The sequence below is a fragment of the Oryctolagus cuniculus genome, chromosome 1 (genome assembly GCF_051225735.1).
Source record: "Oryctolagus cuniculus isolate XC-2025 breed Fujian yellow rabbit chromosome 1, ASM5122573v1, whole genome shotgun sequence".
Lineage (NCBI taxonomy): Eukaryota > Metazoa > Chordata > Mammalia > Lagomorpha > Leporidae > Oryctolagus > Oryctolagus cuniculus.
This window is the reverse complement of record NC_142867.1, coordinates 34,762,681-34,780,650: the sequence shown is the minus strand read 5'-3', so window position 1 is coordinate 34,780,650 and position 17,970 is coordinate 34,762,681. Positions and strand designations below refer to the sequence as shown.

The 17,970-nt window shown below is 33.9% G+C and overlaps 1 protein-coding gene across 9 annotated transcripts in view; it reads right to left on the bottom strand.

The window, feature by feature from the left end:
• Positions 1–17,970, bottom strand: part of DCDC1 (doublecortin domain containing 1) — a 553,166-nt gene that overhangs the window by 410,693 nt on the left and 124,503 nt on the right. For all 9 annotated transcript variants that reach the window (XM_089309905.1, XM_089309913.1, XM_089309931.1 and 6 more), the window contains one exon: positions 11,273–11,439. In XM_089309905.1, the coding sequence (XP_089166031.1) occupies positions 11,273–11,439 (167 nt within the window). The remainder of the gene's footprint in view (positions 1–11,272; positions 11,440–17,970) is intronic.

The window sequence follows — 17,970 nt, the reverse complement described above, 5'->3', positions numbered from 1 at the left end:
CAGAGTCATACAGCTGATTTCTGTTCACTGCTACCAGAAGCAACAAGGACAAGAGTCAGGGCAACTGCAGGGTAGAGGGCAGACCACCTGCATCCTGCAACTATGGGAGTTTTAGGCACAGGTCCTGGAGATGTACTCACCATTTCTACATGACCCAGAGGGGTTCCCCTCAACTTTTGGGGCTACCACCAGCAGCAGTCCATAAAATCCAGACTTGACCTGTGGAAGTACCCCCCTGTACTTCATAGCTAACAGTACTAGAAACCTCAGGCACACACCCAAGAAACACACCTTCTGGGGGAAGTTTTGTGTGTGCCTTGCAAAATTGGGACTATTGATGTTGGTATTATAATCTTCAGAGTAATTCATATCCACTCACAGTATCTTGAGTATTCTATCCGTATTGCTGTACTTCAGACAGGTGCATATACCACCATCCTCAATACCTAGCTCATACACTGATAGATCTGAGCAAAAACCCCACTGTACACTGCAATGCCAGGACTGTATCAATTGGTACTAATTTCCTCAAATCCACTGGCATCTACCTGGAAGATCTAGGGAACAAGCTGTCTGAATTCCACCTCTGTGTGAGACTAGCATGAAGATATATATTTAGACTAATGGAGCAGAATAGAAATCTAATATGTTCTTGCATATGTGATCAAATCTTCAACAAAGGTGTCAAGATTACATAATGGGCAAAGAACAGTCTTTTCAATAAACGATATTGGGGAAACCAAATATCCACATGTTATAGAATAAAATTAGACCATCATTTTGTGATCGATAGATAGATAGATAGATAGATAAAAAAGTTAACTCAAAATGGATTAAAGACTGAAGTGTAACACCTGAAATTATTAAACTTCTAGAAGAAAACTTGGGGTTAAAGCTTCAGCATGTTGATTTGGCAGTGATTTCTTGGTTATGATAACAAAAGTACAGGCAGTAAGGGCAAAAATGGCCAAAGGAAATGATGTAACTTTAAAACTTCATGTCAATGGTAACAACCAACACAGTGAAAAGGCAATGTTTGGAATGGGGGAAAATATTTGTACTCACATTTCTGAATAACAAAAATAAAACCAAAAAACCCACACATAATTCCCCAAAGAAATTATATGAATGGCAAACAAGCATATGAAAAGATGTTCCATATCTGTGATCATAAGAGGGATGCAAGTCAAAATAACAATGAGATATCACTTCTCACACTTTATGATAGTCATCATTAAAAGAACAGAAAATAACATTGGCCAAGATATGGAGAAATTAGAACCCTTGTGCATACTTGGTAGGAATACCAAACAGTGCATTCGTTACAGAAATCCATATGGAATTTCCTCAAAAAATTACATAGAATTACCATATGATCTAGTAACCACACTTCTGCGTATATATTCAAAGAGAATCTTGAAAAGAATTTGCATATTTATGTTCATCACAGCACTATCTCACAATAGCCTAGAGGTGGAAGCAACCCAGATGTCCACCAACAGATAAATGCATAAAGAAAATGTAGTATATACATACAATGAAAAATTAGCCATAAAAAAGAAGGGAAGGCCGGCGCCGCGGCTCACTAGGCTAATCCTCCGCCTAGCGGCGCCGGCACACCGGGTTCTAGTCCCGGTCGGGGCGCCGGATTCTGTCCCGGTTGCCCCTCTTCCAGGCCAGCCCTCTGCTGTGGCCAGGGAGTGCAGTGGAGGATGGCCCAGGTGCTTGGGCCCTGCACCCCATGGGAGACCAGGAAAAGCACCTGGCTCCTGGCTCCTGCCATCGGATCAGCGCGGTGCGCCGGCCGCAGCGCGCCAACCGCGGCGGCCATTGGAGGGTGAACCAACGGCAAAAGGAAGACCTTTCTCTCTGTCTCTCTCTCTCACTGTCCACTCTGCCTGTCCAAAAAAAAAAAAAAAAAAAAAAAAAAAAAAAAGAAGGGAAATTGTGTCAAAAGTTCCAACATAGATGAACTTCAGGCATGTTATGCTAACTGCAAAAAGCCAGTCACTAAAGGGCAAATAAAGTAACGATTCCATTCACATGAAGTATCTAAAGTAGTCAAACTCAAAGAAACAGAAAATAGGAAGGTGGTTGCCAATCATGGGTATAGGAAAGGGGGGCAAGAAGTGTTCTAAAATGTTCTAAAAGTCTGTGGCACAACAATGTGAATGTTCTTAAAATCACTGACTGTACACCTGAAAATAGTTTAGGTGGGACAGTTAATGCTGCATGTTTCTTACCATAATGACACTAATAAGAAGGTGAAGGGCCAAAATGTCAACAATTACTACACTAAAGTGGTTGCAGGATGGCAAGGTTAGGCCCGGGGGGAAAATGGAGAACATGATGGAAAGTCAAGCTAAGGCTACAGCTCCCTGGGAGCACTCTTTACCAAACACAGTAGTCAATAGCTTCCAAGTTAAATCAGCTGTTGACCCCAGCAACATAACAAGACAAGTCATATCTCTGCAGTCAGAGACCATGTGGTTCAAAGGATCGCTTTTCCCTTCCTGGTACCACAAAGACTACAAGATATTTTACTCATATACTATAAAAGAATTTGCAAAACCATGTACTAATATTTTAAGCTGGCACTTAAAATTTGTTATCATGAGCTTAAAAACAGTTGCAGAAGACATAATTCCTGCAATGTTACAAAAAACATATAAATTAGGTTGTTAAAAATATAGTCAGTGAGATTAAATACCAAAGAAATTTTATATCAAGCCATTATCCATTTTTTGAAAACTAATGAAAAGCTCTTCTTCAATAAACACAAAGTTTATATCTTCTCTTTCTCTTCTCAACTTTGTATTTCTACCCCTCTTCTTCCTTAGGACAAACACATGTATAACAGTAAGAAGGGCACAGAGTCCAACAACTAAGTGTTCCTTTGGTGCCTGTTAGTTTTCCCACCCCAGGCTGAAGCACCAGCATAGACTGAAGATAGGGAAGAGGTCTGCTTTGGGAAAGCAGAAATGAAATGCACTTCTATTGCAGACATATTATCAGGCATAATAATTTCAGTAAAAGGTATGTGTGGAAGTTGAGAATCCAGACATTCATTCTCTTAAAATGATCCTCCTACTCTTGGTCCATCTGCAAGAGAACAATCCCAAGAACCCCCTTATCCCCACCCACAGTGTCCTGAGAAACACTGAAGGATCCGAAAGTATCTATCTAATGGTTGGGTGGCAAATCAATTATAAGCTACGTAGGCTTTGTTTTGCTTTCATAACTTTTGTTTTGATTTGTATTGTTAAGACTAGGGTATCTACTGACCTTAGACTGATTTAAACCCTGGTCATATTAAAAATACCCTTGTCATTTTGTTAGTCATGGAATAAGGTATTTAATGCAAGAATTAAAGTTGAGGTGTCAGACCTAATTTCTTCTCCTCGTTTTGTCCAATACAATTCTCAATAATGATGTGGCTATTAAGCCCCTGAAATGCTGCCTATGAGACTGAAGAGATGAATTTTTCATTTTATTTAATCTTAATTAATTTTAATTGTAAAACTACAGGAGGACAGTGCTGTGGGCAATACAAGTTGGACATGTGTAGTCTGAAAATCCAAAACTTTTTGAGTGTCAGCATGATGTCGCCAATGCAAAATGCCACACCTGACCTTGTGATTAGGTATAGTCAGAACACAGGCATACTAAAAATATTAAGTTAAAAATATAAAATTACCTGCAAGCCATGTATATGTGATGTATATGAAATAAGAATTTCATGTTTAGACTTGGATCCCATCCCAAGATATCTCATTGTGTATATGCAAATATTCCCAAATCTCAAAAAAATCAAAAACCCAATATACTCTGGTCTCAAGCATTTCAAGTAAGTGGTATACAACCTGTATGCTTCTAGAAGATGTGACTCACCTGTTGTTTGCCAAGGCCAGGGACTTGGATCTTTCCAGCACCTTTTACTCATGCTATAATACTCTTCTCTGAAACTTTCAACATTTACTTCCCAGTAATATATAATATTAAGTGTAGATAAACAGAATCTGCTATCATTTTTCCATGTATGACTGGCTATGTGTAGGAATTAAAATACTTTAGATATGTAAGAAGACAAAGATTTTTAAGGAAATTATGTAAAATTGATTTTCTAACAGTTAACTTGAGAAAAATTGATTGATAAGAGCAATAAATAAAAGTTATAATCATTTATACCTTTTGATACATATATAAAATATGTGCAAAAGATGAACTGCATTACTTAAAAATTAGCAGTTTGTTTTAAGATTAATATTTATTCAAACTAACACTAACAACAGGTGAGAAGAAACCATTGTATGAGTAAAAGGAAGCAAAGCAATGATTTCCAAAATGTTTGTATGCAAAAAGCTCATTTTATCAATCATTAGTCAGAGTTCTTAATAATAAAAGATATTAACTATCAATCACTGACATTGATCAATTTGAATAGCAAATACAAACTACTAGTCACCGGGTTTCCCTTCCGCTAAGACATGACTTCAATACAGTTTTAGTTCTTCAGAAAAAAAAAAACATTCATATTCTTGTCCATTCACACAAACCTCTCAGTGAGCATTATTGTTTTGGGAGGACTGGCAGCAGGCAGGGGGTCTAGGATGTTGACGGAACAGATAGGATGTCAGGTGAAGATAGAATGCTGTGCCCTCTCTAACCAGCTGACGACTCGGCATGATTGTTTTCTTACAAATAATACCTGTGGGTGTTGAAACCGTTCAGGGAATCTATCAAATACACTCTTTCACTTTGCTGCTGTAACTCTATAAAATTTATTCTCATTTCAAAAGAGTCACAGGCAATAATACCTGTAGGTGGTTGAGTAATTTATAGAAAATTTGTCAGGTCTACTTTCACTTACTTTATCAGAACAATTCAATATTTATTTGGATATTTAAAATACAAAATTTTCTACTCAGTATGATTATAAATTTCAAAACAAAATATTTTTATCTAACTAAAGAATTATCTTAAATAGAAATAGAGATAATGTAACATTAGGATGCCTGTGGATGAAATTTTGTTCAAAAAAAGAAAATAATGTCATAATTATTCCCATTTTTTACAATTGTAGAAGTCATTCGCATATGTATGAAAACACAAAATACTTGTGTGTGAACAGTTATTACAAAAAATGGATTACTAATATATTAATGCCAAAGTAACCATTTCAGTGAAATTTAAAGGCATAGTTCTAAAAACTTATAAAAATTTTCTATACTTGCATAAGTAGAAAAATAGGTAAGTGGAATAACTTTTTCCAAATTAGTCAACTTTCTTTATTGTTAACTTATATCCATAGTTTAATTTGTATTATCACATAACACATTGGGATTGTCATAAAATTTTCAATTATGAAGTCACAATTCAGAGAAGGAAATTATATAGTAATGCTTGATTTTAAACTTTTTCATATTACTTCATTCAAAATATATCATAAAGTGAATAATTAATTGAAAAAATAATGATATTAAATATTTTTAATATCCTGATAAAAATGAAGACATTCTGAGACAGTCCCTGAATGGAACTCCCCCTTCATCCAAACATTTATAATTAATTACTCAAACCATAAAGTCTAAATTCCTTTCATGAAATATGTTTTTAAATAAAATATATGTATTTTAAAATACCATTTTAAAAATGAATTCTCATTTTTGAAGGCACATTTAATATTAACAGGGATAATTTTTAATTGGAACACACTCACCTGAGATATCAATAAAGCAGTTTCTATATAGCTGAATTATCATGCAAAAAAGAAACATCTCTAATTTCTTTCTAAAGTGAGTTATTTAATAAACACTTTTCATGGCAGAAAGTTCAAATTTTGAGCCAGAGACATATTTGACATTTGGTAGTGTAATTCTAAGAGAATTAGAGAAAAACACAGATTTGAAAATTTTTATCCTGACCTAAACAGCTTTATGCCAAGTCAAATGAAATGTTCCATGAAGATAAGTATGTCATGGATAAATGACAGCAAATAAACAAGTATTTCAATATCACTTGTTTTATTCCACTGTCATCTCCCCCCCCAACACACACGCACATATACCAGTAATAATTACCTATGCACAAACTCTAGATGGCAATATTGCACTTACTGTACTTTCAAGAAAATTGTCACAGTCGATCCCCATATATCCTCTTTATCAACATTTTATGTGCCATGGATCTATAGCCTCTTATTATAAGTGTAATGAAGCAGAAGTTATTGAAGCATTTTATTGATTGCTCAGATCACAAGTTTACTGCCATACTGAATTGGCACCTTACTCGCTGAAGCAAACTGCTGACACCTTTTTTAAAAAGTGACAACTACATCTATTTCATGACCAGAAATCCATTTTCATCTCTATCAAGACAAGAATGCAATTTTCACTTCATTTAACTGATGTTAGGCCTGCTCAAAGCATGACACTTAGAAAAAGCCCCAAGTTTAAGGTTCTTAAAATACTTCAAGTAAGTAGAATGCAGCTTAGTTTCAGTAAGAAAATTCAACACTGCCTCAAATCTACTAACAGCCTAATATTCTAAAAATTACTTATCAAACCTTGGGAAGTAGTTTTCATTTTGAAATGATTGCCACACTATTTTCATGTTTTTAATAGGAAGTTATGTTTGTATATTATAGATTGTGTTCCACGGCTTCAAAGATCATTAAGAAGTTTGTTCCAAATTTACAAAAACTGAATATTATCTGAAAAAAAGTCTAATTAAAGAAACAGCTCAATTTTCAAGTATGTATTGAAAATTAAATAGAAATGGTTACTTCTCAGGTAATATTAGAACCAATACAGCATTTTGATTAACTTAAGACATAGGCTCTGAGGACAAACTTTCAAAACTTCTTTTATGGGAAACTAAAATACTAAAATTCCTCTAAAGGTTTTTTTTTTTTTTTTGCAATAAACAAATTTTCCCAGTACTAAATACAATCCATGCATATTTTGAATTGAATAAATTCTAAATAATACAGTATTACTACTTTTGCTTGATATATAATTACCAAACTTATTGAAAGTGTGAGCAAAGTGAGCCAACATTAACTTACACAAATTTATTTATATGAAACTAAGTGTTTTGGTGGAACTTATTTTAGCATATTAATAAAACACATTATAATTTCAAAGTGAAAAATCAATATATATTGATTTGATAGATGGTTATTTCCTCATCTAATAATATGCCTGCAAAATAAATCTAAAATTTTTATTCTAAAATAAAAAATGGAGCCTAATTTTTGAAATATCTGAGATTTCTAAGCCTACTGCATCAAACACAAAACTTTAAGAAATTGCATATTATAGAATTCAAAAAGGTTATCTTACTTCCTTAAGCTAATAAACAAAAAGGACCACATATACACACAAAAAATCACTCTGGCCAAAAATTATAAAGATTTCAATAAACTTACTAAGTAATGACTTATTACAAACCGTGTAAATACACAGTTCCAAATTAAAATTACAGAGATAAAAAGTTTCCCTGAACTTGACACAAAAAGAAATTGGCAATTACTTTAAAATATACTGCTGAAGTTTAGACGATGCTCCAAGATTTTGAGAAACAGTTGAATATATTTTTGCTTATTTTCTTTTAAATAATCAAATAAGCTATAATTTAATCTCATTTCTCATTATATGATCATTTCTTTCCAAAATGCAAAAAACAAGAGTAGAATTAAAAGTCTCTTCAAATTTCTTAACTCAACAGTAGATGCATCTTTTTCATGTCTTAACCAACACAGGGCCTATGACTTTCTTTATAATTAAGATGGTATTTACCAAGATACTGTAGTTACTTATTTCCTCATTTCTATTTCAGAAATGACTACAGTCTACAACAACTGTTAAGCAATATTGTGAACAGCTTTAATTCATTAAAGCAAAGTTTATGAGCTCTTTCAAAAATCATATTTTAAAAAGTACTATGTATTCACTGTACAAAAGTATCCAGGAATTTTGCTATGGTTGGAAAAAAAAATTCAAAGAAATACCTAAACTGGGAAGACATTTCTAGAATGTTTTCCAGAAATCATGTTTGTACTTAACACTGCCCATCAGCCCTTCTAAATCATTATTTATATAGCTGCCTGGCACAGTTCCACGAACTTTACACATCTCTACAGTACTGCTGAACAGACTGACATATTTTGTTTACTGACAGCAACTAAAAGCTTTATGTAGAATCATAAATAAAGAAGATCTTGTTTAAAAATCACTAATATCATTTTAAAAGGTAGTGCAGGCTTGTGTTTTGGCCTCTGTTTGGCTGTGTTAGGCCTATGAATGACAGCTTCCCTGCTTGAAGCACACAGAAAGCACAGCCTTCCTCATTCACTGACAGGACTGTGGCCTTTTCACACGTTCCTTCCACAGCAGTGTTTGTCCCCAAACACTGGAACTCGACACAATGGCATTCCTACTTCAACACCCCCACCAACAGCACCACTACATAACAGGAATGCTAATGAGATGGAACGGGCCATGTCCCTGAAAGTGTTAACTACATTTCATAGGAATGCATTTATGCTATTTCAGAGATTACCAATTAAATACATTTTGCTTAGCTCTGAGCAATTTCAAAGATGTTTCCACTTTTAGGGAAATAAACGTGATAAATGTAAGACTAAGTGACTTTATGCTGTCCTAAATATAATATCTCATTTTAATACACATGAATCAGTATATATTTAAGACCACCCTAATGTAGTATGCTTAATTCAGTTGCATGCTATAATAGCCAAGCCAAGTTAAAAATTGAAAAATGAGTAAGTTCATAAACATAAAACCAGTAGTCTTAATTTTTTTAAAGCTATATTATTGTAATTTATTTAAAAGAAATTTCCTCTGGGGATGCCGAAATTTAGTCTTTTGACAGGTCCCAAAACAATACTGCTGTTTTAATATGTGATGTCAAAAGGGGAACAAATGGAAATAATACTGAGAGCTAGTATAATCTTACAATTTATAAATTTAAATTTGGTAAAGAAATAGGAATTATTATCCACCTCCATTTCACCTATTGAATGACTCCTTAACACAATCTTATATAGAACTAAATAGAAAAAGCTATTCCAAAGGTCAAATGAAGTAAATGCAATACAAATAAAGTTCACTTATGCTATGAGGGATTTTTTGCTAAGAAATCGTACTCACAAATAAAGATATTGCCAGGTTTAACGATTAACCACTGGTGGTCTCATACCAGTACCATTGCAGTAACTCTTAAAAACATTGCAAATAATTTTAGATGAAGTCATGGTATAGAAATGCCAAAGAAGAGTGCCTCGAGAATACATATAGCAAGTGTATCTAAAGAAACAGAAATTTGCATGGAAATGCACCATGAGCACATTTCTGTTTCTTTTCCTTTATTTTTATATTTTAAAATATAATTTAATTATCATATTAAAATGGCTCAGTACAAAGCTTTAAAGTATTATAACTCAATGAAAGAAAAAAAGGTTAGCAAAGAGCCTAGGTTTTTAAATATTCTTAAATTTGACATAATGTGAAAATTCTTGCAGGCTGACCAAAAGACAATTTTAGAAACACTAAAAACAATAAATTTTGTTCACATTTACAATTCAAATTTAAGAAAATATGTTTTTCAGAACAAAGCTGTAAGTAATTCTCAAATCATTTTTTCTTAGAATGCACAGAATTCTTTTAAACTTAGTACAACTGTTTATATCTATTTAAATTTTAAGTGTTTAGGACAGTGGAAGGAAAAAATGCCATTACAGTTTCAGATGTTTCTTACCTCTAACACCCTCACTTTTTATCATAGTACATGTTTTGCTTTATATTTGATTTAAATAGTGCTTTTTTTGTATTAGAAAATGGTCTCATGTTTTGTGTAACATTAAATAATTTTCAATTAATCTATAAGTGGAATCAAACTCTATAATACCAAATAAAGCATTGTAATTCAACTGATCATTATCTTATATCATTGCACTGTAAAAATTAAAAATTTTAATTAAGATAATCAAATATAATAAAATATTTTACACCAGTTTTTGCATATAACCAAGGAGAACATTAGCATACATGTTATATATAATTAATAGAGAATATTAAAGGAAGTTTGGAGGTTCTGCTGATATTTATTATTATAAATATTGTTAACAATGATAAATATTAATCCCATTTCTGGATCCACCAGAATTAATTAACAAGACAAACCAAACACAGTTTGCAATTAAAAGTTTCTCACGGAAGATGTTTCTTCCTAGCACTGGATATCTTAGCTGAACTCTTGCTTGCAGTCAACACAAGATGTTCTTTCCTGAACCAGACTGCAGGAGGTGCTGTGTGAACACTGAGACTGACATTTCAGGCCCACTTCCCCTTGTCTGCACGTAAAAAAAAGCAGGATGCTTTCAAAATATTCATTTTTCAGCAGCTTGTGGCCTGAGATAATGAGTCCTGTTCTAAACGGGAGCCTCCCAGTTCGAAATGTAAAATTTAGTCCTATTTCACATGATGAAAATATATGTTTTACTTTTTAAGACCAAGTACAAAGATTTCTGTGGCAATTGTATTTTTTAAAAAATGGCATCAATGATTCTGCTTTACAATATGAATCCTACTTTGACTAAACAAAAGTCTTTACACGTACTTATAAAAATATCAAAGTCTTTACAGGCTTACAGACATTTGCTCACAGAGAGACATAATTATGGAATAGATATATAGAAATTAAGGGATACAATTTAGTTCAACCTGACTCCAATAAAATGATTCTATTTCAATATTTCTGACCTCTGAAATATACAGTAAAACAAGTATAAATAAAGTAAGTTACCCTTGATGTAAAGTTAATTCAAAATTTCATTTCTCAGAATGTGATTTGTTATATTTTAGCTCAGCATTTATAATACCAATCTGATTTTATAGTGACAGAAAAAATAGATTAAACAGCTAAAGCTTCAGATGACTTAGGGGCGGTTCATTTTCTTATTTAAAGAACTGTCTATAAAATTTCTATGTAAGGAGTTGCCTTCACTTTGAACAGTGTGCAACAAGAAAAGGATGAGATATATGACAACCAATACCAAAAGACAAATACAATTAGCCCCATTATTGTTGGCTTTGAGGTTACAGAAGAAGCATTTTGGCTCCCTGTCGGGCACTGGCTCACAAAATACATGTCACAGTTCTTTTATGACACAATGCCAATCATTGCCTCTATACAACCAAGTACATTTTTAAAACATAATAAAGCAGTTTTTCAAAGAGGGATGACTCACCTGTTTATAATATTTTTTTGCAGACTTTAATCGTTGGTACAAGGCCACAAGAACTCCTTGGATGTACATCTTAGCTCCTGAGGGGCTGAAACCTTCTCCCTTAGAGACCCAAAGTGGTCCTCGCAAAGGTGTGATGGAATTTTGCAAGCATTTTTCAAGCAGAGGAACTATGAGAAAAGAAGGGAAAACAATTCTTTTGACCCAACTGAAATACACTGCCTGAAGCACAGCCCCAATACCAGAGCTAACTCTTAACATCTATTATTTATGTCTGACCTGGGTTAAGTCTTAGAGAGGCAATTCCTGCATTACTAGTGGCCACCATGAAGGATGTATTTATATTGAGACACCCCCCCAAGCAAGACTCATAAGCTTTGTGAGCACACCTGAATAGTTCTGAAGTGTGCCTAACTAGCTGCACAGAGTGTCATGGTGTGCACTGATTGCCTTATCTTCTCATTTATCACAGATGAGTTGGAACCAACCTTGCTGAAATCTACTTGCATTGTCCCGATAAAATTGTAAGATCCATGTTGTTTCTGTATTATAGCTTCCTGTAGAGGAGTCCCTATACCTAAAACATCATAACTGGAAATTATTCATAAGATATAATCCTCACCTTTATAAGCCATTCTTATTCAAGGCTTATCATTCCTTAAATAACCCATAAAACAGGGTGGCAAAACTGTTTAAAAGCAAGGGGGAGAATCTTAAGCAAACATTTTATCATACCTTTTTGTTTTTAAATTTCTCATTTATAAACTATTGAGGACTTAGGAATACTACTCCAGCACACATTTTATAAACAGATAAAAGACATTTACTTGTGGGCCTGTACTGCAACATCCATATGGACTTGACAGACATGTTTACACACTTTTTCACATGATTAGCTTATAAAGTCTTTCTAGTGTAAAATAGTCAAACAACATGGCAGTTAGCTAACATTTTTCAAGAATTAATTTTCCTCTGAAGAGCCAGAAATGAAGAAATAACAAAATCCTTGGCATACTTGAGAACCCAGAAAGATGAAAGGCTTTTTTTTAACTTGGTCTTTAATGTTTATACATTTAACACAAACATAAGCATCCAGAACAACTTTATGTCTTGGATACCTCATTCTGATACCTCTTTCCATTAGAAGGGGGAATTGAATAGATCACCAACAAAGAAAATACGTTCATGCTATGGGTTATGTTATACTTGGGTATTTTATGCAGAGAGGCCTAGCATAGCAATCTGGAAATTGAATTACAATTAGGTTCAGCTTAGCTGCTCAGAGGCTGAGTTATGCAAATGGCCTTTGCTACTGGTATTCTGCTGATTTTGCTCTTGGTTAAAAAAAAAAGTTATGAATTTTATAGCACTAAGCTCAATGACGCTCTTTCAAAACACAATTTAAAGTCTGTATAATATATTCAATACTAAAAGAATGTTGAAAATAGAGATTGAGGTTTTCTACTACAAATAAAATTAAAAGGAAATTACAACCCAATGATTATTTAGACATCCCAAATATCTAAAATACGCATGAAGAACATGTTTGAGAAACTAATTCCTAAAAATCACTTGTCAATCCTATTTTTATACTCTTGGAGCAATTCTTATTCTCTGTAACTTTTATCATAACTAACTTCTCAAACTTTTAAAAAACATAAAATCACATGCATTACAAAAGAAAAACTAAAAGGAGTGAACCTCGAAAGTGTATAAGTCAACATTTATTATAATTTTTCTCAAAGAAACCTGGCTTACAAATCATCAGCACTTTTAGCTTATTCCTTCAGTATCCATATACTATTATATATTAGATTTTAATTTATACATCTTTAATTGGCACACTCACTGAATTTAGTATGCTTTGAACATTGAAAGACACTACATAAATAGGTGTTAAGACAAAATAAAGTTAAATAAAGAAGTAGGTGATAAACATGAATGATTTACAACCTATAGTTAATCTTGAATTTAAATCAGAACATTTTATAAGATTAGTCTCATTCATCTATGCTTGTCACAAAATAACTTTCAGATTCTTTATGTCAGTCCAAGGGATTCCAAAAAGGCATTTATTAAATCTTCTAACAAGAAAACTTTTTTTTTCGGTTTGTATGCTCCACCAGAATTATTAAAAAAAAAAAAAAACACACACAGTTTAGAAAAAAATTAATCACAAGATAAGTAGTGTCAGAATTGATATTGGAGGGAAAACAGCTCCCATGCTCCACATGATTTATATAATTAGGAATACTATGGAAACCAGAAACAGCAAAGCAAAGAAAGCAGTATTCACACGCAGGTTTTATAAGAGACTTCAGAATGTGCTGTGAACTTGTTGAATAATCTGTTCAGTATCCCAGAATCTCCCTGCTGGAAGCAGGACCCTCATTATAAGCACGAGAGCACTAATAAAGGTTAGCCTCTGAACTAGGGATTAGAAGGTTCTTTCTTTTTGGAAGCTGCAAACTAGTAACTTTGATGATCTTCTTGAAAAGGAAGACAAAGCACACTCCAAGAACAAACAATGTTTCCACTAACTAGGAAGGTACAGAAAACATAAGAAAATGATATGTCTAAGTACTTGGAAAGAAAATATAAATCGGCCTAATATGTTATTTTGAAAAAATATAGTTATAGAGTTAGAATTAAAGAACTCTCCATTCTATACTTTTAAAAAGGAGCCTAGCCCTAAAATGTAGTTTTGAAGTATAATTGGATGGTTGATTTTTTTAAACAGAAATCATTTGACTTTTCAACCTCAACCATAAATTTTTAGCACATGTGTAAATTATTTAATTATTTTTATGTGTTCATGGGGATCCATAATATTTTATACCAAATGAGAAGTCATAAGTGTTCTTAATCAATGATTTTCTATTCTCCTTTGTGTGTGTAGAGTTCTCCTTCCCTATATGAGACATCATTCTGTTAAAGATGACTATTATATAAATACGTGCAAAAAACTAGGACAATGATTTATAAAGATCAATAGACATGCATTAGCCTTGGAAGGAAAATGAACACAGATGCTACTACAAGTTAGCACAGCTCATGGTAGATATTAAATATACATGTATGTACACACACACACACACACACATGAACACACAGATGCCTTTGGGGATATTACCTTTAGTGTGTTTCCAAACCATGTGCTTGTCTAACTGCTACTTACCTCATTCGAGAAGGTTATCCTGTGTCCCTTTAATATTTGTATGCAGAACTACATATAAGCATGTCTCCTTATGTGGAAGGTCTTTAATGCAGATGTTCTACCTGTTTTCTCATATGTATATGACTGTGATAAGAATTTGCTTTCCTGTATTTTCAGAGTTTTCATTTAGTAAGCCCTTAATATTTTATATTAAATGGTTTGGAAAGTAATTATTCCTTAAATTTATCAATATACACACATCAGTCAAATGAGATCATTCTTCTAGGATCATTTCCACCACTGGAAAAAATGAAAAGTTATGTGGATAATAACTTTTTATTAATTTTGTTTTATCTCAAGTTATGACTAGAGGGAAAATTGAAATTAATGTAATACTTTCAATAGGTTTGGAACTGAGACTGAAAATGTTAGATAAACAGGTCATGTAACCAGAAAGAGTACCTTCACTGGACAGAGCTAATACTGAACATTTTAAGTATATAGATCATATGACTAAAAGTAGTAGCTAAATTAATTTCAGAACTATCAAGTGATATCTTTCTACTTTATGCTATTCCATTTCCTTTGCATTTTTCTCCCTTTTCTCCCTGTTAACATATTCCTCAAGAGTCACACCAAATGTTACTTCCTCTGGCAAAATAGCAGAAATTATTTAAGCAGAATTACTTGCTCCCTCTCCTATGCTTATGTAAAATTTCTTATATATTTTTCCTTATTGATGTCTTTTAGTCCTCATCTTTTCCTTCCTCCAGTAAATCCTAAATAATTTAAAGTTTGCTCTTAGACTGCTTTTATTTTAACTATTTTTACTTGAAAAATAGTAATTGTAAAGATTTACCAGGTACAATAGGATGTTTCAATACTGTATACATTGTGAATGATCAAAACTGGCTAATTCGTACATTTTATCATGGGTAACTTTTAGTTTAGTAAAAGCAGGCCTCAAAAAATGTCTACTGGGTGAATAAATGGTAATTCAAATATGCTGTGCACAGTCCTGTAGGTTCACTTTTAGGACCATGAGTATAACTATTTGGCACCATTTAGAACTTTTTAAAAATATATATTAATTTATTTGAGAGGCAGAGTTACAGACTGAGAAAGGGAGAGACAAACAGAGAGAGAGGCAGAAGTCTTCCATCCACTGGCCCACTCCCCAAATGGCCACAATGGGCAGAGCTGGGCAGATCCAAATCCAGGAGCCAGAAGCTCTATTCAGGTCTCCCACGTGGGTGCAGAGGACCCTGTACCTGGCCCATCCTCTACTGCTTTCCCAGGCCATTAGCAGGGGCCTGCATCAAAAGTGGAGCAGCCAGAACTCAAACCAGCACCCATATGGGATGCCAGCACTGAACAGAAGCCTAACCTACTATGCTACAGCGCCAGCCACAGAACTTGCAACTTTCTATAAATCATTAAATATAAATATAAGTATACAAGAATTTCAAAACATAATTAGGGTATACGCTCTTGTTTTACTTCTAATATTATTTTGAAGAATAAGGAAGAAAACAAACATAAAAAGAAAACCATAGGATTTGGCAATGAAGTTTTAACTAGCCAGGCAAAGGCAAAAGGTGGATATTTTTTAAACTTCTTGGAAAATTTATGTTCTCTAGCCTACCCTTTAGCCTACAAATCATGCTCCTAAAGGGAAAGACACATAATATTTATGCAATATGGCATTATTAGATTAAATTTAAAATAATTACGTTAAATTATAAAGGCATATCCCTCTAAGAACTCCAAACAGCAATTTCAAACACTAAATAAGAAAACAAACTGATCAATCTTCAAGAGGACCTTACATTTAAACTATTTTCATCACTGATAAAAAGATTAAGCTTACTGCAACAAAAGATAGGAATAGTACATGAGAAGGACCCAAAAATCCCTCTAAAGAGAAACCACCAAACTAATAAAATACCAATTAGATACAGATGGATATGTTCTGTCACGATCTATACCTAAACTATATAGATTATATATACATCCTCTCCAAAAGCAATATCTGACATTAAAAGAACCACTTTGCAGCCGGCATCGCGGCTCAATAGGCTAATCCTCCACCTAGCGGCGCCGGCACACCGGGTTCTAGTCCCGGTCGGGGCGCCGGATTCTGTCCCGGTTGCCCCTTTTCCAGGCCAGCTCTCTGCTGTGGCCCGGGAAGGCAGTGGAGGATGGCCCAGGTGCTTGGGCCCTGCACCCCATGGGAGACCAGGAGAAGCACCTGGCTCCTGGCTTTGGATCAGCGCGGTGCGCTGACCGCAGCACGCCAGCCGTGGCGGCCATTGGAGGGTGAACCAACGGCAAAAAGAAGACCTTTCTCTCTGTCTCTCTCTCTCTCACTATCCACTCTGCCTTCCAAAAAAAAAAAAAAAAAAAAAAAAAGAACCACTTTGCATAGCGTATTTGAATCTAGCATGAAAAGATAAAATGTTCAGGATTTTAAAAATATATCTTCAAAAATAATCAAAGGAAATAATCAAAGGCTTTAATAATCTGCTTTCAGTAAAAAAAATTGAAGTTCATGCCAATCAAATATCTAGAATAATAATTTACATAAAATTGTAATTTTCACATTTCAGTCAGAGTACATGAGTTTATGAAAGAGGAAAACACTGCCCAGAGCACAACTACCTACAAAGAATCTTTTATGTGCTTTGTGGCAGTAAGTTGCATATCTCAGCCTCAAAAATACTCAACTATTATTAGTCGCTCATCATTTAGAAATAGACTGAGAAATTTGGGAAATTCTCACCATTTGATGGGAATTTGTTTTGGTTTTTTCTTTATCTGTCTTTTCTTTTTTAACTAAGCTGACCTAAAGAGTCATTTTGGGACAAAGAGAGCTCTTCAAAGATACTAACATTTGACTTCTTCCCAGTCCAGAAAGTATGCCTGTGGGAAGTTTGAGCTAATGCCAAGGTATATATGTGTTTTAATGCTGTTCATTCAGCTTTAGATAATAGCCAGAAAGCTCCTCATCCCAGAACAACCAATAGATGCCACTGGAGGGTGTGGTCTGCTGGGAAGGTTGAGTGATGGAGAGCAGGCTGTCTCCTAGGTTGCCTGATTTATGTCAGCATATTTTTATTCAAACAAAATTAAACTAACAGCTGCTGTGTACTTTTGTTTATATGCTGTATGTCAAATCTTATTGTCCCTAAGGTACTTGTGAGAATAGAGTTCGCAGTCGTTTTCTTAAATACCGATGCCTACCCAAATTTGGATTTTTCCTCCACTGAACAAAATGACAAGCGCACGATTGCTATACTTAGAGCAATCTTTCACAGCTGCTTTAGTTTTTCAGTGATCCTATTAAACTGACGGCACATTGCCTATGGGGTCTAAGTGGTATAGTTCTGCTGTAAGAGACATTGATTTGTATGATAGGATCAAGCAGAACATGGATGCACTGGAGGGAAGAATTTCATAGATCATGTTGTTTTTTACCTGAGCAAAATTTAATTTAGACATTATGACCTTTACAGGATACTTGGTTATTTTAATTGCTGATTGT